The sequence below is a fragment of the Rhopalosiphum padi genome, chromosome 2, assembly GCF_020882245.1.
Source record: "Rhopalosiphum padi isolate XX-2018 chromosome 2, ASM2088224v1, whole genome shotgun sequence".
In the NCBI taxonomy this organism is placed as follows: Eukaryota; Metazoa; Arthropoda; class Insecta; order Hemiptera; family Aphididae; genus Rhopalosiphum; species Rhopalosiphum padi.
In genome coordinates this window covers 3,773,772-3,801,659 of record NC_083598.1, presented here as the reverse complement: position 1 = coordinate 3,801,659, position 27,888 = coordinate 3,773,772, and the positions used below count along the sequence as shown (strand labels likewise).

The 27,888-nt window shown below is 24.8% G+C and overlaps 1 protein-coding gene and 1 long non-coding RNA gene across 2 annotated transcripts; both read right to left on the bottom strand.

Annotated features, from left to right (window-relative positions):
• Window positions 1-1,390: 1,390 nt before the first annotated feature.
• LOC132922634 (uncharacterized) lies at window positions 1,391-27,888 on the bottom strand. Its single transcript, XM_060986251.1, has 36 exons — window positions 27,488-27,888; window positions 26,348-26,408; window positions 25,322-25,438; window positions 25,077-25,265; window positions 24,013-24,218; window positions 23,628-23,795; window positions 23,431-23,564; window positions 23,183-23,350; window positions 22,696-22,852; window positions 21,879-22,078; window positions 21,202-21,415; window positions 20,882-21,097; window positions 19,990-20,157; window positions 19,798-19,931; window positions 19,540-19,707; window positions 19,055-19,211; window positions 18,447-18,628; window positions 15,759-15,885; window positions 13,224-13,376; window positions 10,576-10,653; window positions 9,312-9,372; window positions 8,339-8,455; window positions 8,094-8,282; window positions 7,028-7,233; window positions 6,492-6,659; window positions 6,295-6,428; window positions 6,046-6,213; window positions 5,558-5,714; window positions 4,740-4,939; window positions 4,063-4,276; window positions 3,743-3,958; window positions 3,327-3,425; window positions 3,130-3,263; window positions 2,872-3,039; window positions 2,455-2,611; window positions 1,391-2,025 (listed from the first exon to the last, which is right to left on the bottom strand). Exons 1-36 carry the CDS (start codon window positions 27,531-27,533, stop codon window positions 1,841-1,843), a joined length of 5,616 nt encoding a protein of 1,871 aa, XP_060842234.1. The 5' UTR covers window positions 27,534-27,888; the 3' UTR covers window positions 1,391-1,840.
• Window positions 13,055-16,056, bottom strand: LOC132919183 (uncharacterized). Its single transcript, XR_009660601.1, has 3 exons — window positions 15,718-16,056; window positions 14,291-15,229; window positions 13,055-13,376 (listed from the first exon to the last, which is right to left on the bottom strand). It is a non-coding gene; the product is annotated as an uncharacterized LOC132919183 (long non-coding RNA).

Genomic DNA, 27,888 nt, shown 5'->3' with positions numbered 1-27,888 from the left:
TTCTTAATCAAGGCCATAACTGGGGAGGTGTCCAGGGGTCCAGACTCCCCCCCTCGATTTTTTTAAAAGTAGAAACATTTTAGCGGTGAATATAGTTTATTAACTATAAATTGTATGAACGAACAATGTTGTATACTTTCGTTAAAGCAGTAATTTAAAATAAAATAAAATTTATCATTTTATTTTATTTCAACGTCGTAATCACGATGTAGAGAAGATCTTCTGCACGTTTAGCTACAACGCAAACATTTCCTAACTGTCAGTTAATAACATGTACATTTCATTTAGGCCAAAGTTGGTATAGGCAAATAGTAAAACATAAAAACTTATCGAAAGCGTATTTAATTAAAAATTCTGAAGTCGGATTGTGGCTCAAATTTTTTTTTGGTCTATCATTTTTGCCACCAGCCGAAGTTGGAGATGCATTTGGACACCTACATAGACGAAAACTGATAGTTCCTCCCTCATTTGTGGGCGTCATCACCAATATTTGACCATCCCAGAACCACAAATGGACCTGCAGAATCATTTCATTCTCACTTTAACAAACAATTTTACACACCACGCCCTCATGTACATCAAGTCATTGCAGTATTATTAGAAATCCAAACTGAAAATATGATTAAAATCAATTCCATTTTAAAAAATATCCCTAACGCGCAACGAAAAGAAACTATAAAAAAAAAAGAGTGTGTGCAAGAAACATGGAATAAATATGAAAGAGGGAACATTAGCCAATTAGAATACATAAAATGTTTAGGTTTAAAATATCAGGCTGATAAATTACTTTAAACTGTACTATAATTAAATTATATGTAATTTTATTTATAATTGTTGACTTATTATTAATTATTTATGTGTTATACTCGTATGTTTTTTGGCTGTAAATTCCTTATGCTTTATATGATTTTTGACTGTAAACTATTTATATTTTATATGATTTTTGACTGTAAATTACTTATATTTTATATGATTTTTGACTTTTTTATTATTAATTATTCATATTTTATATGATTTAGTTTAATTAATTGTTGAGTGTATATTATAAGCATTTTTATACCGCTCAAACAGTAGTTTTAGTTGACTAAACCCTCGCCCAAACGGACTATATTTTGGGTCAATTCGACCAAACAGTCTACGCCCAACGGTATACATTATAGCTAATACCTAGCTATTACAATTTACAATCTACAATTTAGTATTCATTAAATTATTTTAAAATGTAAAACTATACAGCCCTATGTTTAGCAGCTAATGTTATTTTGATGTAGGTAATAGGTATATTGGTATATATTTATATAATATGTAAACTGGTTATTCTATTATTATGTTGATAGGCGTTTACATTTATACATAAATAATAAAAACAAATAATAAGTACATAATTCGTAGAAATTTTAATTATAAATAATACAGTGCTTATATATTTGATTATATTATACAAACGCAATTTATATTTAAAATTAAATAGTATAAAAGTATAATAGTAAATACTATGGCTAATGGCTATAGCATGTCTACGAAGTTCAAAACCTATTTTTGTTACAATTTCTGTAAAATAACTGCACTTTAATCTTGTTTCTCGACTATTTCAAACACCAAATTTAATATAACTGATACGTACAATTGTAAATTAATTTTATAATGCTTATGTATTACCTATAATAATAATTTCGTATTAAATTTAATTTTGATGAACATTTGTTCAAAATTAATTTGTTAAATATTGTTATGTAACAGTAAAAATATATTCATAACAATTTTAATTTTAATTAGACATAGAATTTGTCATTTAAGTATTATGCTATTGGGCTTAAATATAATTATGTTATCATTAATATTATGTAGAAGCATATTTGTCATACAGTTCACGAATCCATTGAATGTGGGACCTAACATTTGTAAAAACTACAATTGAATTATTTGAATATGGATCCTTGACACTCAGTACACCAGTTAAATAATAAAAATCAGAATGTAAAAACGTTAAACCAGCACCAACGTCGCTTACACCAGGTGTTTGTTCTGTAATAAACAGATAATTTATTCAAAAAACAGCAATTGATCATACAATTATTCTTGAGCGATAGATACAATACAGATAATTATGGATTTATTGTTAATTATATATGATAATAACAATATCAAATATAATTAAACAATCATTTTGCCTTTGAGCAAATAATAATTGTATATATTCAGAGAATAACATTGAAAATTATTACTTTCAATGGAGTTTATTAATAATTTAGATTTGCAGTCCTAAACTCACTCATTGACGGATATTATAGATATTTGCTTAATAGATACTAAATGCTAACGTTTAATAAATTATATCATTGACTAAAACTTGTTAGTAATATCCAATGGTAATGTATTAACAATGTATATTATAATTAAATAATGGTTGTTGAAAAAATGATTTTAAATACTAATAATTAAATATTGTTTTACCTAATTCAGATCCGGCACAGAACTTATCAGGAGTCACAAACCATTGAAATCCATTTTTATACATGCTTGAACAAGAATTATGGTCGATGTACGGTAAACTGGCTTCTAATAAAACGGGGCTAATTATGTTTTTTTCTGTTTTTCTCCAACCAACAATCTGTAAAAGAATAAAAAGTTTTTTAATTTAATATAATTCACGTTTAGTTTAACCATGGAAATATTGGTAATATTTAATTAGTATAATTAGGTAATTAAAATCCGACTATTAGAGTTCTATCGTTTGAAAATTAAACATCTATAAAATAATAACAATTTTTAGTGGTTTTTCAATTATTTAAAGTAACTATTTTAAGTATGAATAATAATAAGTGTATTATTACTCATTAATAATACGTTTTAATTATTAAACAGACAAACCTTTCCTTCAGCTCCAATTGGTACATTATATTTAGAACTCCAATCAATACGAACTGGTACGACACCAGCACTAATAAGAACTTTGTTTTTCAACACGATAACAGCTATATCTTTAGCATGAAATCCGTTAGCTCCATAATAACCTTCTTTCATATAAATTATTTTCACCTATAAAATAGTTTAATTTCCAATAGATATTATTATATCATGCCTATTATTATTAGTTTTTAAGATACTACGTTTCATTTAATAACTTACATCTATTATTTGAGTAAATTTATTGTCAATAACAGTAAAATTTCTAGTATATTTTCCAACGGCGACTTTGTATGAACCATCGATTATTGATATTTGATGAGATTTCGTACTTCTTTTCCAAAAACAATGAGCCGCTAAAAATGTTATTTAATTAATTATCATTTCTTTTTAAAGCCGAAATAAATTACAGTCTTTACCAGAAACGACTAAATTTGAACTAATTAATGATCCACTACATATGAAGTCATACTTGGAATTGTTTTTATTAAATTGATATATTCCTACATTCCAAGGTGCTAGTAAATACAAATATAATAATTATTTGACTACAGTAATAGTTCATTAAATTAGTAAAATATACATAATGTTGCAATAGTCAATGGACACTGGATGTCAAACAAATCAAACCACACTACCTTAAATCAATTAACACATTGGCCGTACCTCGAGACAAAAAACTCTTACGGACAAAATACTCAGTGCCATTGTTATCAGTGAACCCATTCGTTAAAGATGATTGCGCTATTGCGCATAAGTCGAAAACAATGAAGAAAGAATCCAAAATATAGTTAAATTAAACATTTGTGTTTATAAAATTTAAAAATATATTTACATGGGGTGCATTCATTTAGTTGATTATTCCATGTTCCATTAGACTGACAACGTAATTCAATTGGAATTCCTTCTGGTCCATTTAGTATTCTATGAGTTGACTTACATGATTGGTTTGCAATTGTACCGGGTATAGACGGATTTGAACAATTAGCATAGTTACCATTTAGAGTACATTTAATATCTAAACCATATGATAATAGAGGTGGACATGTTTCTATAAACATAAACATATTGTAATCAAATATCGTGCATAAAATATTAATTTTTTTAAATTTATAATTAAAAATTATACAATTTAAATTACAATATATAACTTACTAAAACACAAATTCTCAGAAATCAATTTCCATTCTCCATTTTCCTGACAAACCCTAAAACCATTAGGATAAGCCTTATGATATCCAACTTCACAGCTCTCACTTACAATACGAAGAGGATTAATTAATGTGCCATGAGATAATATTTTATCTGATCCTTCATAAGAATATATAATCCCTTCCGCACTTGGTAAAACACATGCATTTTTCGTAACCTGGAATAATTGTATTTATAAAATATTTTTCCAAACCTGATAGCTATGAAGCAGATGTTAACTTTTAGCATAAGCAAGTCAATTCAATAATAAAAATTAATAATAATATCTATTAAGAAATAGTTATAAGTTCATCATCATAAAATACAAAACAGTCAATTATATTATTGAACATTCAAATTAATTATCAAGTAGAATAATAATAATAATTATTATAAAACAATTAGTTGTACGAAATAAAAAATGCAACATTTTTTTTACGTAGAAAAACTATTCAAGCGAATTAAGTGCTAGTAAAATGGAACACATTGGTAGTATCCATTTAATATTATGTCATATTAAGATTACTTGAAATGAAAAATTGTTAAAAATGAACTGTTATAAATCATCGAATAAAAGTAAATCTACTCATATTAATACTGATTTCAATTACATATAAAATAAATTATATTTATATTATTACCTGCATATTATCACTGTCATAAGATGTATATTTTTTATACGTTTCACGAAGCCATTTAATGTGGGACCTAACATTTGTAAAAACTGCAATTGAATTATTTGAATTTGGATCCTTGAGACTCACTATTCCGGTTAAATAATAAAAATCAGAATGTAAAAACGTCAAGCCTGCACCACTGTCACCTTGACAAACTCCTTGTCCTGAAATTAAGGATATTTTATTTTAACAACAACAATTAATCAATAATCATACGATCATTCTTGAGTGATAGGTATAACAAATAGTTAAATGACAGATGATATACTCATACAGTCATACACATAATACTGTTTTGTTCAGTTTTTTGTTAATTTTATATTTCAATAATTATGATAAATAAGTTGAATAATAAATTATTTTCCGTTTGAGCAAATCATAATAATAATTCAATCTATTTTATTTTGTTCCACTTTACAATCCTAAACTCTTACAGCGTCGTTTATGATAATTACATGATTATCAGATACTAAAATATAAAGTTTAACAAGTTATATTTTTAATTAAATAAAAGTTAGTTATATTTATGCGGACAGTAATATATAACAATGTATACAGATGATTATTTTATCATAAAACACTCATTATTTCAATAAGTATTTATGTTTTCGAAAACATTTTTTTACATAGTTTCAAGTTGTTTTTTCAAACATATGAATACTTTTTGAAAAAATGAGTGTTTTATAATAAAAAAATCACAATTTATAATTAAACTGTATACATTCAAAAAAACAAAAATTGAAACATTGATTTCAAATATTAATAATTAATTATTTTATAACCTGATATAGATCCAGCACAAAATTTATCAAAAGTCACAAACTTTTGAAAGTCATTGGTATACATGCTTCGACATGAATTATAATCAATGTACGGTAAAGTTGCTTCTAATAAAACTGGACTTGGTATGTCGTTTTCTGTATTTCCCCAACCAACAATCTGTGGAAGTATAAAAAAGTTAATAATAAGTAAGATTACTCACTTTTAATGTAACTATGTAAATTTTAGTAATACATTATTTATGTAATTAGTTAATTATAACCCGACAGATTAAAGTTTTATTATTCGAACATCAAACAAATACGAAATAAGAATAGTACTTAATCGTTTTTTAATTTAAATTATAAGATTTTTTTTTAGTGTTCTTTTTATACAACCCGGTAGACGTAACTTAAGTTGATCATCGTATAAACGCACAATGGTGATTGGTTGCATTATACTTATCTATAAATAAATCATAATTGTAATATTTATTATAACAAAAACCAACCTTTCCTTGAGCTCCATTTGTTACATTATATCTACCATTCCAATCAACACAAACTGGTGCAACAGCATCACTAATATTAACTCTGTTTGATAACACAATAACAGATATATCATCAGAATAGAACCGATTATATCCCAAATAGTCTTCTTTCAGATAAATTGTTTCCACCTATAAAATTGATTTACTTATAATATAATATTGATCCTATTTTTTTGCTTCTAGGATTCTACTTTTAATCTAAAAACTTACATCCATTATTTGAGTAAAATCATTGTCAATAACTGTGTAATTTCTATAATATTTCCCAACAGCAATTCTATATAGACCATTGTTTATTGATATTATATTAGATAACATACCATTTTGCCAAAAACAATGTGATGCTAAAATTTGAATATTTTAAATATTGTTGCGTTTTAAATACGAAATACATGAATAAATCTTACCAGAAACGACTATATTTTCAGCAATAAGTGATCCTCCGCATATCAAGTCATACTTAGAATTCTTTTTATTAAATCGATATACTCCTACATTCCAAGGTGCTGTTCCAACTTGTGCTGTTTTACCATTATCGATCAATAATTGGTGTCCGATATACGATCTACCGCATTCTAAAATAATATTTGTATGTAAATATATTAAAATAATAATAATTATAATAATATAACAGATAAAAATAATTAATATGTAATAATACAAAGGTATAGAATAATAAATAATCATATTGTCGAAGGCTTAAGAATATATTAGCGCACTTTTATAACATCATATTACTATAATTTAATAAATGAATGTGATTTTGCACTTACATTATCTAAAGAGAACAATTAATAATTTAATTTTCTGATAATAGAGATTGACATAATTTTTATAAATATAAAAAAGTTATAACCAATCATTTCTAAACTCTGGAAATAAACTATTTACATAAGTTTAGTATTTAATTATTTAAATATCGATATTTCAATACATTGCTTACTGAAACATAATTTATCAAATTTAGATATCCATTTTCCATTTCCCTGACAAACCCTAAAACTATTGTGGTGAGCCTTATGATATCCAACTTGACAGTTCTCGATAACAGTGCGATTGTGTTTAATCAATGTCCCGTGAGATAAAATGTCATCTGAACCTTCGTAAGAATATATAACTCCTTCAAGGCTCGGTAAAATGCATAATTTCCTTCAATAATAAAACACTAAGTATTAAAATCACATTTTGACGTCACCCATTCTAATCTACCTAAATTTATAACTGTATTAATTCAATATATGTCTAATCTTCAGGAAGTTCCCTTCTTGGTATTTATTTGCTTTCTAGAATACACGATATTATTATAATAGTTTGAAAATCCAAATTTGTATTTTGCACATATTATTATCTTTATGTTTTTTTAAAATACATCTCATGTTACTCCTGAAGCTTATACACTTATCGATGTTTAACCTTTTCTTTACAAAAAAATGATTCTGATAATAACATCTCAATAAATTTAAAAGTGTAATTTACAGGATAAAGAGGTTTTAAATAGTTTTTTTTTTTTATAAAAATAAAATATTATTTACCTATCAAATATTTTTATTTCAAATACATATCGAAAAAAAATGTTGCAAAATGATACTTAAAAGCATAAATAAAAGTACTCAAAAAACCATCATAAAAAAAGAGAAGATAAAGCAAAAAAAAGGTTCGTGTAATTTATTCTAAGCATACTAAATCAAATTAGCTGGCATGGCTTAGTTTTAGAGGAATAGAAATAAAAAATTAAAACGCCAACCAAATCCGTTATCTACTTAAAACTATGAACAGTGGTGCTTATTGTATTTATAGGTTTATTAATAGCTCTAGATTTCATATTATATTTTCTCATTTATAATAAATTACACAATTTAATGACAGTATTATGTTTATTGTGGTCATAATCAATTAAATAATTGAATTTTTAAAAAAATTCATAAGTTAACTTTTATTTGAATAAAATCCCTATATAGTCTACAAATAAAGCCAATGTTATTTGTATGGCTAAAAAAAATATTAAATACTTTTTATTTGACTCCGTCGTTATTTGTGTTGTATTACTAAGTTTTAGTGTTAATGGATCTGCAGATATAGAAATAGGACCAGGACAATTTTCTTCATCAGATCCATCAGCACACTGTCTTACACCATCACATTTACTTTCTGTATTTACACAAGCCCCATATTTACACCGGAATGTATATTTTTGACACCTTAAATTTAAAATATTTATTAAAGTATAAAAATTACTTTATTAAAATCAACTCACCGAACTGTATTACATAATGCCAAAGTTTCATCAGACCCATCATTACAATCTCGAGTTCCATCACAAATTGATGTTTTATCAATACATTGGCCAGATATACATTTGTATTGGTCTCTACTTTAAAATAAAAATAAAAACTTGAATGTAAATTATGTGTAAGGTTTTACAATCAATATTTAATATAAACAATAATATTTTATATTACATATCAAATATAGAAAGTAATAGAAAGTAATACTTTTGGTGTTTTATAATTTTTTTTTATCTAAAAATTCCAAACTTTAATCACGGGTTTACAAAATAAGTTTAGTTATATTTTTAAAAATTACACATTAAACCAAAACAAATATCATTATTTCGAGGGCAACTCTATATAAATTAAATGGTAATATACCACTATTCTACCGCAACTTATAACTAAAATGAATATTTATATTTATTTGTACTATATACATATTAAAATAAATACTAATACTGTTTAAAGTACAAAGCATTCGTTCAATATTCAGAGATATGGTTAGTTTGATGAAGTAAACCTTTTTTTCAAGATGAACCTCACCAAAATATTTTTATCTCGATTATATATTATATACAGAGAATATATAAATACATACATAAAACAAAATTAAATTATACATGTAGCGCTAGGTTCTCTTCATGATAAATAAAAAAAAGATTGAAAATATCAATTAGAACCAAAGTTATTCCAAAAGTTAGTTCTATCTGTTACAACCTTTAAATATATAATTACATTTATATTTTATATACATATACTATAATAGTATATAATGTATGAATATAAAAAATGTATAATTATTTACAATATGTGTCTACTGTACTACTGTTCTTGTGTATTATTTGATATAAAGGACAAGTGCTCGTTGAGGTTTTTGAGGTCCATGTCTTCCATTCAGCTAACATATTTTTTATTTTTACTTTAATATTATAATAATTACTATTATCATATACCAACATTTTGCATGATGAAACAGTTTGTCGTTTTTCAAGTATTCTATCACAAAAAACATCTGTTCCTGAAAAATATAATTTGTAATGTTAAATAGTATCATATTATAAATCAGAATTTTTGTTTATATTAATATGTTCCTATGTTATATTAAGTTGAGACAGAAACATTTGTATATAATAATAACAACACTATAACAATAACAAAACTTATAAAATTATAAGTAAACAAGAGAACAATTAATTAAATATTAATAATATAATTTAAAACTCAAATGCAAAAATAAATAATTGATGTTTGTTATTTACACTTGTGTAATAAAAATCGTTTATCGATCAAAAAGTTTTTAATATTAAAACTATTAAAAATACATCATCTTTTTTTTTTCTAAAAATAAGGTCTAATATAATTATTAAAAAAAAAATTTCTCATTGTTTAATGTCAAATATTCTGATATTGAATTAATATTTTTTAAAAATTCAATAAAATTATTAATAGTTGGATAATCCGGACACAATTTATAAATTATCATTAAAAGGTTTCAAATTTATAGCACATAGTGTGTAATGGTCATTTTATAAATTCAATTATTGACATACGTCTCATCAAAATACGTTTGAATGTAAAAAAAGATAATACATATTTATTTTATCAATAGAAATATTACACTACAGTTTGTTAAAAATTAAAAACTGAGAAAAAAATGAAGACCAATTTTATATATGACTTTTTTTTTTGTGTACCTGTTTCGATTTAATGAAGCTCTATATATTATACAAATAACGTTAACTCGGCTGTAGTCCCAAAATATTTTATACAAATAGCCAAATAGGTAAACCACGTACTTTCTACATGTTATTTTTAATAACAAAAATTTAACCCGAGTAAAAGTAATACAATAATTTTATTTTAAGTCTTTTTTTTAGGTTTTTGTTTTAATTTATTAGTATATTATCATATTATACTAAATAATAATATAAATATATTTAAATTTAATACATGTGTAAAGTATACGGTTATATAATATTATTTTTATTGATATCATTTTTTATCACATCACTTTAAATTTGCTTAATTAATATAATATATTTATGTATGGCAAATTTTTGTTTTCAACAAATTATATTTTTGTATTAATAACTAAAAACATTTCAATATAGATGGAAACATTTTTACCTACACATTACTTTATATCACCAACTTGACTATCTATTTAATGTTATTTATATTTATATTGTAAACAATATTATCAAATATAACAAGTACGTACCAAAAATTAACCATGAATATATTAACCAGGAATACGTAACCTTCATAGCTAATGATGAATTAATATTGGAGCGAAATTTTTTAATATGTTATATGAATCATGTAAACATCACTTAACAATATTCTACAAACTTGTACTTATATAATATATTATCTCACTGTTATGTTTATTAAAAACTTAAAAATGTTTGTAAGAAATTAATTAATATTGAACTTTATCAGTAAAGAACATCATTTTCAAAACGATCTGTATGTACTGTATGAACGATTATAATATCACAATTATTACAACTAGACAACACATAATTTTAAGTCTTCTAGATTAGTATTGCAAAATTCAAGTTATCAGTCGGTGTTGATAATAATTTTTGTGTATTACCTATACGAAGAACTTCGTTCGTATACTCGACCAAATAACAGACTACGTAGATAGATAATTAAAATTAAGCGAGTAAAAAAAATTGTTTTAAATTTCAGTGTACAGCCCTACTACTACATCCAGAAACTAATTTCGATTTAAATATACAGTATTAAATGTAAAACTAGTTATTTCGATTTAATGGGTATGCGTATTCATAAATGTTATAAACAGTTTATATGTAAATCTTAACTAATTTATTTATTGGTTTGGTACCCCATATCCATTTTTGTTTAATAAAATTTATTACATTCTCATATAAGTATTATAACAAAATTAAAAAATTCTAACCTAATTTTTAAGACATTATATATTATTATGTAGTTGTAGTAAATATAATAAAAATTGTTGTATATTATTTTCCGTTTCTTCAATAATTTATAAATTCACCTAAACGTTCAATTAATTACTTTCACAAATGATGTATAAGAGGTAATTTTTGGGTTATTTACCCAAATGAATAACGCCATATCAAACACCTAGTGTGGCCGTTGAATCTATATATTCTTATTAGTTTCATCATTTCGTGAAACAAAAAATGAATTCTTATGTGAATAAATACCAATGAGCAATCCTCAGTAGATTTCGTCAATATGGTCAAGACTAAAAAGATTTTGAATCTCCATTTTTATTTTTACCAATAAAATTATAAAACAGATTATTATTTACTAAAATACTGGTACGTATACATTATTATTAAATTTTCACTTTAGATAGATTAAATTAATATATTAAACAATTTTTTATTTATTAGATTTATTCATTGTTGTCATATATTAACATAATGCCATTAAAAAATGATTTTAATTTTGTATTCTCGTATTGTTGACATTGATATAAGTTTCTAAAAACTAAACATGAACAAAAAAACCGAGAATGCATCACCTTAGTGGGTAATGGTAAGCTCTAATTAAATCAAAAATATTTTTAATTATAAACCATAAATGACAATACAATGATTATTCCATATTAACGACAAATATTACTAAATAATATTTTATTATAGTAAAATATACTATGGTTTTATATAATAAATTGTATATAATAAACACAGATAAACACAACTTGAAAATTAATACATTTTCAACTTTATAGTTTAAAAAATATTCAGTCGATAATAGCAACAAAGATTTTATTACTATACACAGAGTTTCGGATCTCTATAATACAATATCATGATATTGGTATGTAAACGGTGTTGGTTTGTACATCTCTTACCAGCTATATGTGTTTACATGATCAATCGAAGGACAAACTACATAGATAGATGGCAATGAACATAAGTGAGTAAGTACAAACTTGTTTTAAAATTGAATGTATTATTATACTGCTACATCAAATTCCGCTTATTTTGTTTTATGTATCAACTCGTATATTAATTAATACGCGTGTGACTGATTTTTCGCATTATAATTTAAAGGCAAACAAATAAACATTTACTGTAAATAATTTTTGAATACCTAACTAAATTTATTTAACTATATAAAAATTGTATATACAACACTGTAGTACTTTTAGTGTCGAGCCTGTTTTTATTGCCCACGAAATACCGAAAGCCTTCGAAAGGTGAATTAATCAGACGTCACAACCATGTTGATTCTTTACCGTGGTGGGGTCTACCCTCCAACCACGTCATTCATTGACCAGTGATTTATTTTTCTTATTCTACACGGCCTATCTACCGTTCATATCTTATACGGCTTTATATGTTCAACCGTTTGCCTTGTAAATAAATCCGATAGATAACCGTCCGAAATTGGTATAAATAATAACAGTTTGTAATACAGAATTCGAAATAGAGTATTTGTGTACACTTCTGAATTGAAAAAAATGTTTAATATTTGATTTCAATTTTAATATTATACTATTTTTATTTATTAGAAAAATGAAAATTTGTATGCCGTAATATATGAATTTAATAAAATCACTATTTAATTTATTCAGATACGTATTTCTAAATAACTTTTGTCAAGCTTTATTGAATACATATTCTGAAAAAGGATTCTGAAAATAAAAAAATATTGTTCAAAAAACGTACCATAAACTTTTGTTTAAGCATCAATAAAAAAATGTAATCAAGTTTTATTTAAACAAATAAATGTGCAAATATGAACTGTCAAAAATTGTGACACAAAAGTAATAATCTATTCATAAATAAATATTTCAATATTGTGTTCGATTACAATGAAAACAAATTATTTGATATTAATCATTATTTGTATACAGCATACGAAGCCATTGAATGTGAAACTTAATATCTGTAAAAACCGATATTGAATTGTTTGCATGTGGATCGTTGACACTCATTACTCCAGTTAAATAATAAGAATTAGAATGTAAAAACATTAAGCCTGCACCACTGTCACCTTTACGAGCCCCGTGTTCTGAAATTAAAAAAAAATTTATTTAAACCACAAAAATATAGATATAGAAAATCATTCTAAAAATCATTAGAGGGGCCTTGCAACTGCCATCAATTTTAGCTCAAAAAACCTTAAATTTTGATAAAATTAATGTTAATTATTTATGATGTCAAATTTTGATTCTTTCATTTTTGAAAAAAATGAAGTATAAACAGATATTTTTTGTTTTAATAATAATGTTTGATTCATATTATGGTTATATTACACGGCGTAACAGATAGACTATATAGCTACATGCCTGTTTTGGGATAATATATTATAAGGCTTTAAAATAATATATACTTACTGATATTATTAGATAAGACAAAATAAAATAGATATTTTCCATGTACCATGAATAAATTTTTAATTTTGTCCTAAATTTACGATCGTTAAATATTTTAGTTAGTATTTCAGTCCATGGTCATGTAATGGTGAATAATATATATGCTGCCGTTCCATATTTTTCCTTCCGTAAGTATATGTTAGTTTTAAATTTTTATTATTGTTTTTATTAACACACCAAAAACACTTCGTTGTAACTTCGTGTAAAAAAAAAGCTAAGTTAAAAAAAAGTTATTGTTGTGACATTACACTTTATAAGTAATGATAACATCTTTAATATAAGTGATATAATAATACGGAAAATAAGTAAAATGCCATTTTGTAATATTACCTAAACCCATGACGACAAATAAGATTAATTATAAAGTAAAACAAATCGGAATTTTTTTTTAACTTAGATTTTTTCACACGATGTTATAAGGAAGTGTTTTTGATGTCAAACCAGCTGTTTTTTTTATTTGTTAATTTGATTGTTAAACTTGAAAAATGCATTTTGATCAATTGTATATATTATTATTTATATAATGTTTAGTTATAATTAATACACTGACCATATAGCAAACGTCGTAGTTCGGTGGTCGTCGTCACTTGTCGTAAGTTGTAGTCACCCCCTCCCCCCGCAGTAATGATAATAGGGGGATGGAGAAGCGGTGGATCCAGGGACATGTTACATTTAACGATAATTTTTTAAAAGTACAAGAGCATATTTGGCTAAAACGTTTAGCCATCTAACCAATCTGCTTACGAGTTCTTCCGTTCACATCTACACAACATTTCTGATCGATTGATATCTTATACGGCTTTATATGTTCAACCGTTTGCCTTGTAAATAAATCCGATAGATAATCGTCCGAAATTGATAATATAAATAATAACAGCTTGTAATACAGAATTCGAAATAGATTATTTGTGTACACTTCTGAATTGAAAAAAAATGTTTAATATTTGATTTCAATTATAATATTATACTATTTTTATTTATTAGAAAAATGAAAATTTGTATGCCGTAATATATGAATTTAATAAAATCACTATTTAATTTATTCAGATACGTATTTCTAAATAACTTTTGTCAAGCTTTATTGAATACATATTCTGAATAAGGATTCTGAAAATAAAAAAATATTGTTCAAAAAACGTACCATTAACTTTTGTTTAAGCATCAATAAAAAAATGTAATTAAGTTTTATTTAAACAAATAAATGTGCAAAGATGAACTGTCAAAAATTGTGACACAAAAGTAATAATCTATTCATAAATAAATATTTCAATATTGTGTTCGATTACAATGAAAACAAATTATTTGATATTAATCATTATTTGTATACAGCATACTAAGCCATTGAATGTGAAACTTAATATCTGTAAAAACCGATATTGAATTGTTTGCATGTGGATCGTTGACACTCATTACTCCAGTTAAATAATAAGAATTAGAAGGTAAAAACGTTAAGCCTCCCCACCACTGTCACTTTTACGAGCCCCTTGTTCTGAAATAAAAAAAATTTTTATTTAAACCACAAAATTATAGATATAGAAAATCATTCTAAAAATCATTAAAGGGGCCTTGCAACTGCCATCAATTTTAGCTCAAAAAACCTTAAATTTTGATAAAATTAATGTTAATTATTTAAGATGTCAAATTTTGATTCTAAACAAAATTTTAAATCAGCAAAACATTGTCTATTGATTGTACTTTGTAAAAATTAAATCTTATATTATAATATAATATATGTAACGAAACCCCTTTATAATTCAAATTTGCAATTCTAAACGTACACAATGCCGAATATAATAAGTATATATGCTTAGTAGATAAAAAATGCTTAAGTTTAATAAGATTAATCGTTGATCAAAAATAGTAAGTAATAATTATAATCAATGGTAATACTCTTAACTATGTATATAACTGAATTTTATTTGTTGGAAAAAAATTGATAAAATGATTTCAAATATTAGTATATAAATATTGTATTACCTTATTCAGACCCAGTACAGAACTTTTCAATAGTTACAAACGTTTGAAAACCATTTTTATACATGTTTTATACATGCTTCGACAAGAATTATGGTCGATGTACGGTAAACTGGCTTCTAATAAAATGGGACTTGACACGTCTTTTTCTGTTTTACCCCAACCAACAATCTGTGAAAGATGAAAATAGTTCAGTAATGTATAGGATTACTCTCTTATTGTTACTATGTAATTTTTGGAAATGACTAATAAGTTTAATAATTTAATTAAAATCTGACTGATTAAATAGTTGAAAGACTAATTTTAGAAATCAAACAAATATGAAATAATAACATGTTTAGTGATTTCACTAATTAAATTACATGATTTTAACAATTCACTTTGTACCAGCGATTGGCCACGGATGAGTTAATTGCTCAGCTTTTATAGGATAGCTAAAAAAAGAAAAAAAAATGTGTATAATGGATTATTACTAAAAGTTAAAATTTTGCAAACACTATAAAAAAAAATTAACGTTTTCGTAATGTGTACAATGTTTCGAACAGATTCGTATGTCATTCAACGACGTCACAGCCTCCGAATAATCGGATCAGAATCGAATCGCACGCGTTGTCAGATCATTACAGTGGCACACGAGACGTGCAGTTCAAACGAGAGCGATACACCCGTAACGCGGAACTCTGACGAGTCACTGGAATTGTGCCATCTGCTCACTAGATCCGACGTACGCGCGAATCGTCATTTATGCGGAACGTAACCTGCCGTAGCTCTGCGCGTGTCGACAATATCGATAACGGACAGGGAAACGGGGTTTTTACGAATATACGGTCTGTTTGGGAAACTTACTTGAACACTCACGAATAATGTATTGTTACAAATGACTGTTTATCGCGTGATATGGGATTATAAAAAAAAAAAAAAAAAAAATACACAAATATTTAATACAGACGTGATGATCTGGGTTCGAGCTAAAGAAATGTTAGAGCTCCGATTAGGTATGAATAAAATCACTATTTAATAATATGAGTACGGAGTACAAGCAATATAATGTGCAACCTAACATAATATGCTAAAAATCAAAAGGTCTTTGACAAAAAATATAAAGACCAGATGCCTTCCCTAATCGCGCTAGTCTGCCTGGGTGGGTCTTGCTACGACGGAGGGCAGCCAGTGAATGCTGGTGGTTTCGCCTGGCCTTTTATACCTGGTTCATTAGCGATAACACAGGACCGGTCCGGTCTCGTGTTCTGTGACAGATAACAAGAAACCGTCGAAACCCTAATAGTGCAATCGCCGATGAACGCACAATTTAAATAAAAGTTATTTTAAGAATAAGATAATTTTAATAATAATAAAAAAATAGTAATATTAATAATAATAATAAGATTAGGAATAAGAATAACAAGAATGATAATAAAATAAAGAAAAGAAGAATCTAGAACCTTCCCCGAGCTTCCACCCTCCCCACATCAGACGGAAAAATTAAAAGTTAAAATAATAAACAATTATTTATTATAATTTATATTAAAGTTTTTATATTTCTTTGTTGTATTTTTTTCCTACAATAATATATATTATTATTATGTAAAAAATTCATTTTTATTGTCAACAATTGGCATTTATAATGATGGAGGGTTATTAGATCACGTCACAAAAATAATTTATCTATATAGTATATGTATTGTATACTTAATAGAACTTATCAATTTTGAAATTGTATATTATTCTATATTAAATTTAATTAAATATTCAATTCAATTATTGAGTCACTAATTAGAGAGAAAATCATTAAACTTGACTGTGATTTATAAATGGAAATGTATACTTACAATTATTATGTACCAGTAGCATATATATTTTTAACATAAAAATCAAAAAACAATTATTTGAATATGTGGTTTAAAATATCTAAGTTTTGTAATGAACTAATTGGCAATATTCTTCAAAGAGATTTTTTTCATTCGGATTATGAAAAAGCTGCACATTTAGCTACAACGCAAACATTGCCTAACTGTCAGTTAATAACATGTACATTTCATTTAGGCCAAAGTTGGTATAGGCAAATAGTAAAACATAAAAACTTATCGAAAGCGTATTTAATTAAAAATTCTGAAGTCGGATTGTGGCTCAAATTTTTTTTTGGTCTATCATTTTTGCCACCAGCCGAAGTTGGAGATGCATTTGGACACCTGCATAGACGAAAAATGTAGGTAATAGGTATATACATTTATACATAAATATTAAAAACAATTAATAAGTACATAATTCGTAGAAATTTTATTTTGTATAATTATAAATAATACAGTGCTTATATATTTGATTATATTATACAAACGCAATTTATATTTAAAATTAAATAGTATAAATGTATAATAGTAAATACTATGGCTAATGGCTATAGCATGTCTACGAAGTTCAAAACCTATTTTTGTTACAATTTCCGTACAATAACTGCACTTTAATCTCGTTTCTCGACCATTTTAAACACCAAATTTAATATAACTGATACGTACAATTTTAAATTAATTATATAATGCTTATGTATTACCTATAATAATAATGTCGTATTAAATTTAATTTTGATGAACATTTGTTCAAAATTAATTTGTTAAATATTGTTATGTAACAGTAAAAATATATTCATAACAATTTTAATTTTAATTAGACATAGAATTTGTCATTTAAGTATTATGCTATTGGGCTTAAATATAATTATGTTATCATTAATATTATGTAGAAGCATATTTGTCATACAGTTCACGAATCCATTGAATGTGGGACCTAACATTTGTAAAAACTACAATTGAATTGTTTGTATTTACATCCTTGACACTCAGTACACCAGTTAAATAATGAAAATCAGAATGTAAAAACGTTAAACCTGCACCACTGTCGCCTTCACGGGGTGTTTGTTCTGTAATAAACAGATAATTTATTCAAAAAACAGCAATTGATCATACAATTATTCTTGAGCGATAGATACAATACAGATAATTATGGATTTATTGTTAATTATATATGATAATAACAATATCAAATAAAATTAAACAATCATTTTGCCTTTCAGCAAATAATAATTGTATATATTCAGAGAATAACATTGAAAATTATTACTTTCAATGGAGTTTATTAATAATTTAGATTTGCAGTCCTAAACTCACTCATTGACGGATATTATAGATATTTGCTTAATAGATACTAAATGCTAACGTTTAATAAATTATATCATTGACTAAAACTTGTTAGTAATATCCAATGGTAATGTATTAACAATGTATATAATTTAATAATGGTTGTTGAAAAAATAATTTTAAATACTAATAATTAAATATTGTTTTACCTAATTCAGATCCGGCACAGAACTTATCAGAAGTCACAAACGTTCGAAATCCATTTGTATACATGATTCGACAAGAATTATGATCGATGTACGATAATGTTGCTTCTAATAAAACGGGGCTAATTATGTTTTTTTCTGTATATCCCCAACCAACAAACTGTAAAAGAATAAAAAGTTTTTTAATTTAATATTATTCACCTTTAGTTTAACCATGGAAATGTTGGTAATATTTAATTTGTATAATTAGTTAATTAAAATCTTATTAATTATAGTTTTATTATTTTGTTAACCAAACAAATATATATTAAAATAAAAACATAAAATTAAATGACTTTACAATTTAAATTATTAAATATTTTTTCTTTTGTATAATACATAGAAATTTATACAGCCACTTACCTAATATTAACTTATCATACATTTGTAATGATAATATTATAGTATCTGTAATTTAAATTCGATTTATACTTTATTAACAAACAAACCTTTCCTTGGGCTCCATTTGGTACATTATATCTACTATTCCAATCAACACAAACTGGTGCAACACCAGCACTAATAAGAACTTTGTTTTTCAACACGACAACAGCTATATCTTCAGCATGAAATCCGTTAGCTCCATAATAACCTTCTTTCATATAAATTATTTTCACCTATAAAATAGTTTAATTTCCAATAGATATTATTATATCATGCCTATTATTATTAGTTTTTAAGATACTACGTTTCATTTAATAACTTACATCCATTATTTGAGTGAATTCATTGTCAATAACAGTGTAATCACTAGTATATTTTCCAACGGTAACTTTGTATGAACCATCGTTTATCGATAATATATTGGAGAGCATTTTTTTTCTATAATAACAATGAGCCGCTAAAAATTTAATTTAATCATTATTAATTCTTTCTTTAATATATTGTTTAGTTTTTACCAGAAACGACAATATTTGGAGCAATTATTGATCCTCCACATATTAAAAAATACGTGGAACTCTCATTATTAAACCTATATATTCCAACATTCCAAGGTGCTGTACCTACTTGCGCTGTAGCACCATTATCGATCAATAACTGATGGCTGGCGTATGGTTTACCGCAATCTAAAATAATATTTAAATGCAAGGATAGAGGACAATATTATTAAGTTATATCGCCTATATAATAAAGAATAAGTCAAATTGTTGAAGGCATAAGAAGATGTTAGCGAACATTTATAAAATCATCTATTATTATAAATATAAAGAATAATAATTTTTACTGTATGACATATCGAGTTATTTCAATATTGTCTCATAACAATGTTATAATGTTTATTTAAATAGGAAAATATATATATTTACTTTTAAGTCGAATTCAGAGTAAACTAATGTGAAACCAATAAAAAAAACCGTCAATAATATATACTATATAATTTTATTATAGGTGATTTTATTCTAAATTCTTACAAATTATAAAAGAAATCTATTTTACGTCAAACCAATCCTCTTAAAAAAGTATTTTTAATTTTAATTTTTTTATAGAATATATGGACATTGGATGAATATAATAATTGTACATTATTACACATAGTAATTTGTAATTTAACATTAATAAAATGGTCAGTATGTTAAATATAATTAAAACTTGCTAAGTAATTTTGTTTTGTGAAGACATTTTAAGATATATTGCACGGATCCGAGTTGAGTGATCCTGAAAGCTGATCTATTTTTACTTTAATAATACATACGAAATACAATAATCATTTGGATACAGTTATAGTAATATAGTTCATAAAATTAGTAAAACATACAGAATCGAGTAAAAGTCAATAAACACTGTAATTACATGGGGTGCATTTATATAGGTTATTATTCCACGTCCCATTAGACTGACAACGTAATTCAATTGGAATTCCTTCTTGTCCATTTAGTAGTCTATGAGTTGACTTACATGATTGGTTTGCAATTGTACCGGGTATAGACGGATTTGAACAATTAGCATAGTTACCATTTAGAGTACATTTAATATCTAAACTATCTGATAATAGAGGTGGACACGTTTCTATAAACATAAACATAATGTAATAAAATATCGTGCATAAAATATTTATTTTTTTAAATTGATCATTAAAAATTATACAATTTAAATTACAATACATAACTTACTGAAACACAAATTCTCAGAATTCAATTTCCATTCTCCATTTTCCTGACAAACCCTAAAACCATTAGGATAAGCCTTATGATATCCAACTTCACAGCTCTCACTTACAATACGAAGAGGATTAATTAATGTGCCATGAGATAATATTTTATCTGATCCTTCATAAGAATATATAATCCCTTCCGCACTTGGTAAAACACATGCATTTTTCGTAACCTGGAATAATTGTATTTATAAAATATTTTTCCAAACCTGATAGCTATGAAGCAGATGTTAACTTTTAGCATAAGCAAGTCAATTCAATAATAAAAATTAATAATAATATCTATTAAGAAATAGTTATAAGTTCATCATCATAAAATACAAAACAGTCAATTATATTATTGAACATTCAAATTAATTATCAAGTAGAATAATAATAATAATTATTATAAAACAATTAGTTGTACGAAATAAAAAATGCAACATTTTTTTTACGTAGAAAAACTATTCAAGCGAATTAAGTGCTAGTAAAATGGAACACATTGGTAGTATCCATTTAATATTATGTCATATTAAGATTACTTGAAATGAAAAATTGTTAAAAATGAACTGTTATAAATCATCGAATAAAAGTAAATCTACTCATATTAATACTGATTTCAATTACATATAAAATAAATTATATTTATATTATTACCTGCATATTATAACTGTCATAAGATGTATATTTTTTATACGTTTCACGAAGCCATTTAATGTGGGAGCTAACATTTGTAAAAACTGCAATTGAAGTATTTGAATTTGGATCCTTGAGACTCACTATTCCGGTTAAATAATAAAAATCAGAATGTAAAAACGTCAAGCCTGCACCACTGTCACCTTGACGAACTCCTGGTCCTGAAATTAAAGAAATTTTAATTTAACAACAACAATTAATCAATAATCATACGATGATTCTTGAGTGATAGGTATAACAAATAGTTAAATGACAGATGATATACTCATACAGTCATACACATAATACTGTTTTGTTCATTATTTTGTTAATTTTATATTTCAATAATTATGATAAATAAGTTGAAAAATAAATTAATTTCCGTTTGAGCAAATCATAATAATAATTCAATCTATTTTATTTTGTTCCACTTTACAATCCTAAACTCTTACAGCGTCGCTTATAATAATTATATGATTATCAGATACTAAAATATAAAGTTTAATAAGGTATATTTTTAATTAAATAAAAGTTAGTTATATCTATGCGGACAGTAATATATAACAATGTATACAGATGATTATTTTATCATAAAACACTCATTATTTCAAAAAGTATTTATGTTTTCGAAAACATTTTTTTACATAGTTTCAAGTTGTTTTTTCAAAGACTATTCATGTCTTCAAAATGAGTGTTTTATAATAAAAAAATCACAATTTATAACTCAATTGTATATATTCAAACAAAAAAAAAAATTAAAACATTGATTTCAAATATTAATAATTAATTATTTTATAACCTGATATAGATCCAGCACAAAATTTATCAAAAGTCACAAACTTTTGAAAGTCATTGGTATACATGCTTCGACAAGAATTATAATCAATGTACGGTAAAGTTGCTTCTAATAAAACTGGACTTGGTATGTCTTTTTCTGTATTTCCCCAACCAACAATCTGTGGAAGTATAAAAAAGTTAATAATAAGTAAGATTACTCACTTTTAATGTAACTATGTAAATTTTAGTAATACATTATTTATGTAATTAGTTAATTATAACCCGACAGATTAAAGTTTTATTATTCGAACATCAAACAAATACGAAATAAGAATAGTATTTAATATTTTTTTATTTAAATTATAAGATTTTTTTTTAGTGTTCCTTTTATACAATGCGCTAGACGTAACTTAAGTTGATCATTGTATAAAGGCACAATAGTGATTGGTTGCATTATACTTATCTATAAATAAATCATAATTGTAATATTTATTATAACAAAAACCAACCTTTCCTTGAGCTCCATTTGTTACATTATGTCTACCATTCCAATCAACACAAACTGGTGCAACAGCATCACTAATATTAACTCTGTTTGATAACACGATAACAGATATATCATCAGAATAGAACCGATTATATCCCAAATAGTCTTCTTTCAGATAAATTGTTTCCACCTATAAAATTGATTTATTTATAATATAATATTGTTCCTATTTTTTGCTTCTAGGATTCTACTTTTAAACTAAAAACTTACATCCATTATTTGAGTAAAATCATTGTCAATAACTGTGTAATTTCTATAATATTTCCCAACAGCAATTCTATATAGACCATTGTTTATTGATATTCTATTAGATAACATACCATTTTGCCAAAAACAATGTGATGCTAAAATTTGAATATATTAAATATTGTTGCGTTTTAAATACGAAATACATGAATAATTCTTACCAGAAACGACTATATTTTCAGCAATAAGTGATCCTCCGCATATCAAGTCATACTTAGAATTCTCTTTATTAAATCGATATACTCCTACATTCCAAGGTGCTGTTCCAACTTGTGCTGTTTTACCATTATCGATCAATAATTGGTGTCCGATATACGATCTACCGCATTCTAAAATAATATTTGTATATAAATATATTAAAATAATAATAATAATAATATTACAGATGAAAATAATTAATATTTAATTTTCTGATAATAGAGATTGACATAATTTTTATAAATATAAAAATGTTATAACCAATCATTTCTAAACTCTGGAAATAAATTATTTATATAAGTTTAGTATTTAATTATTTGAATATCGATATTTCAATACATTGCTTACTGAAACATAATTTATCAGATTTAGATATCCATTTTCCATTTCCCTGACAAACCCTAAAACTATTGTGGTGAGCCTTATGATATCCAACTTGACAGTTCTCGATAACAGTGCGATTGTGTTTAATCAATGTCCCGTGAGATAAAATGTCATCTGAACCTTCGTAAGAATATATAACTCCTTCAAGGCTTGGTAAAATGCATGATTTCCTTCAATAATAAAACACTAAGTATTAAAATCACATTTTGACGTCACCCATTCTAATCTACCTAAATTTATAACTGTATTAATTCAATATATGTCTAATCTTCAGGAAGTTCCCTTCTTGGTATTTATTTGCTTTCTAGAATACACGATATTATTATAATAGTTTGAAAATCCAAATTTGTATTTTGCACATATTATTATCTTTATGTTTTTTTAAAATACATCTCATGTTACTCCTGAAGCTTATACACTTATCGATGTTTAACCTTTTCTTTACAAAAAAATGATTCTGATAATAACATCTCAATAAATTTAAAAGTGTAATTTACAGGATAAAGAGGTTTTAAATAGTTTTTTTTTTTTATAAAAATAAAATAATATTTACCTATCAAATATTTTTATTTCAAATACATATCGAAAAAAAATGTTGCAAAATGATACTTAAAAGCATAAATAAAAGTACTCAAAAAACCATCATAAAGAAAGAGAAGATAAAGCAAAAAAAAGTTTTGTGTAATTTATTGTAAGCATACTAAATCAAATTAGCTGGCATGGCTTCGTTTTAGAGGAATAGAAATAAAAAATTAAAATGCCAACCAAATCTGTTATCTACTTAAAACTATGAATAGTGGTGCTTTTTGTACTTGTAGGTTTATTAATAGCTCTAGATTTCATATTATATTTTCTCATTTATAATAAATTACACAATTTAATGACAGTATTATGTTTATTATGGTCATAATCAATTAAATAATTGAATTTTTAAAAAAATTCATAAGTTAACTTTTATTTGAATAAAATCCCTTATAGTCTACAAATAAGCCAATGTTATTTGTATGGATAAAAAAAATATTAAATACTTTTTATTTGACTCCGTCGTTATTTGTGTTGTATTACTAAGTTTTAGTGTTAATGTATCTGCAGATATAGAAATAGGACCAGGACAATTTTCTTCATCAGATCCATCAGCACACTGTCTTACACCATCACATTTACTTTCTGTATTTACACAAGCCCCATATTTACACCGGAATGTATATTTTTGACACCTTAAATTTAAAATATTTATTAAAGTATAAAAATTACTTTATTAAAATCAACTCACCGAACTGTATTACATAATGCCAAAGTTTCATCAGACCCATCATTACAATCTCGAGTTCCATCACAAATTGATGTTTTATCAATACATTGGCCAGATATACATTTGTATTGGTCTCTACTTTAAAATAAAAATAAAAACTTGAATGTAAATTATGTGTAAGGTTTTACAATCAATATTTAATATAAACAATAATATTTTATATTACATATCAAATATAGAAAGTAATAGAAAGTAATACTTTTGGTGTTTTATAATTTTTTTTTATCTAAAAATTCCAAACTTTAATCACGGGTTTACAAAATAAGTTTAGTTATATTTTTAAAAATTACACATTAAACCAAAACAAATATCATTATTTCAAGGGCAACTCTATATAAACTAAATGGTAATATACCACTATTCTACCGCAACTTATAACTAAAATGAATATTTATATTTATTTGTACTATATACATATTAAAATAAATACTAATACTGTTTAAAGTACAAAGCATTCGTTCAATATTCAGAGATATAGTTAGTATGATGAAGTAAACCTTTTTTTCAAGATGAACCTCACCAAAATATTTTTATCTCGATTATATATTATATACAGAGAATATATAAATACATACATAAAACAAAATTAAATTATACATGTAGCGCTAGGTTCTCTTCATGATAAATAAAAAAAAGATTGAAAATATTAATTAGAACCAAAGTTATTCCAAAAGTTAGTTCTATCTGTTACAACCTTTAAATATATAATTACATTTATATACAATATACATATACTATAATAGTATATATACATGAAAAGGTAGTAATCAAGAGTCTTGAGAAATGAATAAGCTTGTATATAATGTATGAATATAAAAAATGTATAATTATTTACAATATGTGTCTACTGTACTACTGTTCTTGTGTATTATTTGATATAAAGGACAAGTGCTCGTTGAGGTTTTTGAGGTCCATGTCTTCCATTCAGCTAACATATTTTTTATTTTTACTTTAATATTATAATAATTACTATTATCATATACCAACATTTTGCATGATGAAACAGTTTGTCGTTTTTCAAGTATTCTATCACAAAAAACATCTGTTTCTGAAAAATATAATTTGTAATGTTAAATAGTATCATATTATAAATCAGAATTTTTGTTTTATATTAATATGTTTCTATGTTATATTAAGTTGAGACAGAAACAGTTATATATAATAATAACACTATAACAATAACAAAACTTATAAAATTATAAGTAAACAAGAGAACAATTAATTAAATATTAATAATATAATTTAAAAATCAAATGCAAAAATAAATAATTGACGTTTGTTATTTACACTTGTGTAATAAAAATCGTTTATCGATCAAAAAGTTTTTAATATTAAAACTATTAAAAATACATCATCTTTTTTTTTTCTAAAAATAAGGTCTAATATAATTATAAAAAAAAAAATTTTCTCATTGTTTAATGTCAAATATTCTGATATTGAATTAATAATTTTTAAAAATTCAATAAAATTATTAATAGTTGGATAATCCGGACACAATTTAAAAATTATCATTAAAAGGTTTCAAATTTATAGCACAAAGTGTGTAATGGTCATTTTATAAATTCAATTATTGACATACGTGATACGTCTCATCAAAATACGTTTGAATGTAAAAAATGATAATACATATTTATTTAATGAACAAAAAAATTACACTACATTTTATACAATATTTTATACAAATAGCCAAATAGGTAAACCGCGTACTTTCTACATATTATTTTAATTACAAAAATTTAATCCGAGTAAAAGTACAATAATTTTATTTTAAGTCTTTTTTTAGGTTTTTGTTTTAATTTATTAGTATATTATCATATTGTACTAAATAATAATACAAATATACTTAAATTTAATACATGTGTAAAGTATACGGTTATACAATATTATTTATATTGACAACATTTTTTATCACATCACTTTAATTTTGCTTAATTAATATAATATATTTATGTATGGCAAATTTTTGTTTTCAACAAATTATATTTTTGTATTAATAACTAAAAACATTTCAATATAGATGGAAACATGTTTACCTAAATATTACTTTATATCACCAACTTGACTATCTATTTTATGTTACTTATTTTTATATTGTAAACAATATTATCAAATATTACAAGTACGTACCAAAAATTAAACATGAATATATGAACCAGGAATACGTAACCTTCATGGCTAACGATGAATTAATATTGAAGCGAAACTTTATAATATATTATATAAATCATGTAAACATCACTAAACAATATTCTACAAACTTGTACTTATATAATATATTATCTCACTGTTATGTTTATTAAAAACTTAAAAATGTTTGTAAGAAATTAATTAATATTGAACTATATCGGTAAGGAACATCATTTTCAAAACGATCTATATGTACTGTATGAACGATTATAATAACACAATTATTACAACTACACAACACATAATTTTAAGTCTTCTAGATTAGTATTGCAAAATTCAAGTTATCAGTCGGTGTTGATAATAATTCTTGTGTATTACCTATACGAGCAACTTCGTTCGTA

Bases quoted from the DNA above. Each gene is read 5' to 3' on its own strand.
- LOC132922634 (XM_060986251.1), bottom strand. From the start codon at position 27,533: ATGAAGGTTACGTATTCCTGGTTCATATATTCATGTTTAATTTTTG. The intron at 23,565-23,627 runs GTAAGAATTATT...TTCAAATTTTAG, and splicing joins TGAAAATATAGTCGTTTCTG to CATCACATTGTTTTTGGCAA. The intron at 19,212-19,539 runs GTTTGTTTGTTA...ATTCTTTTACAG, and splicing joins CAAATGGAGCCCAAGGAAAG to TTTGTTGGTTGGGGATATAC.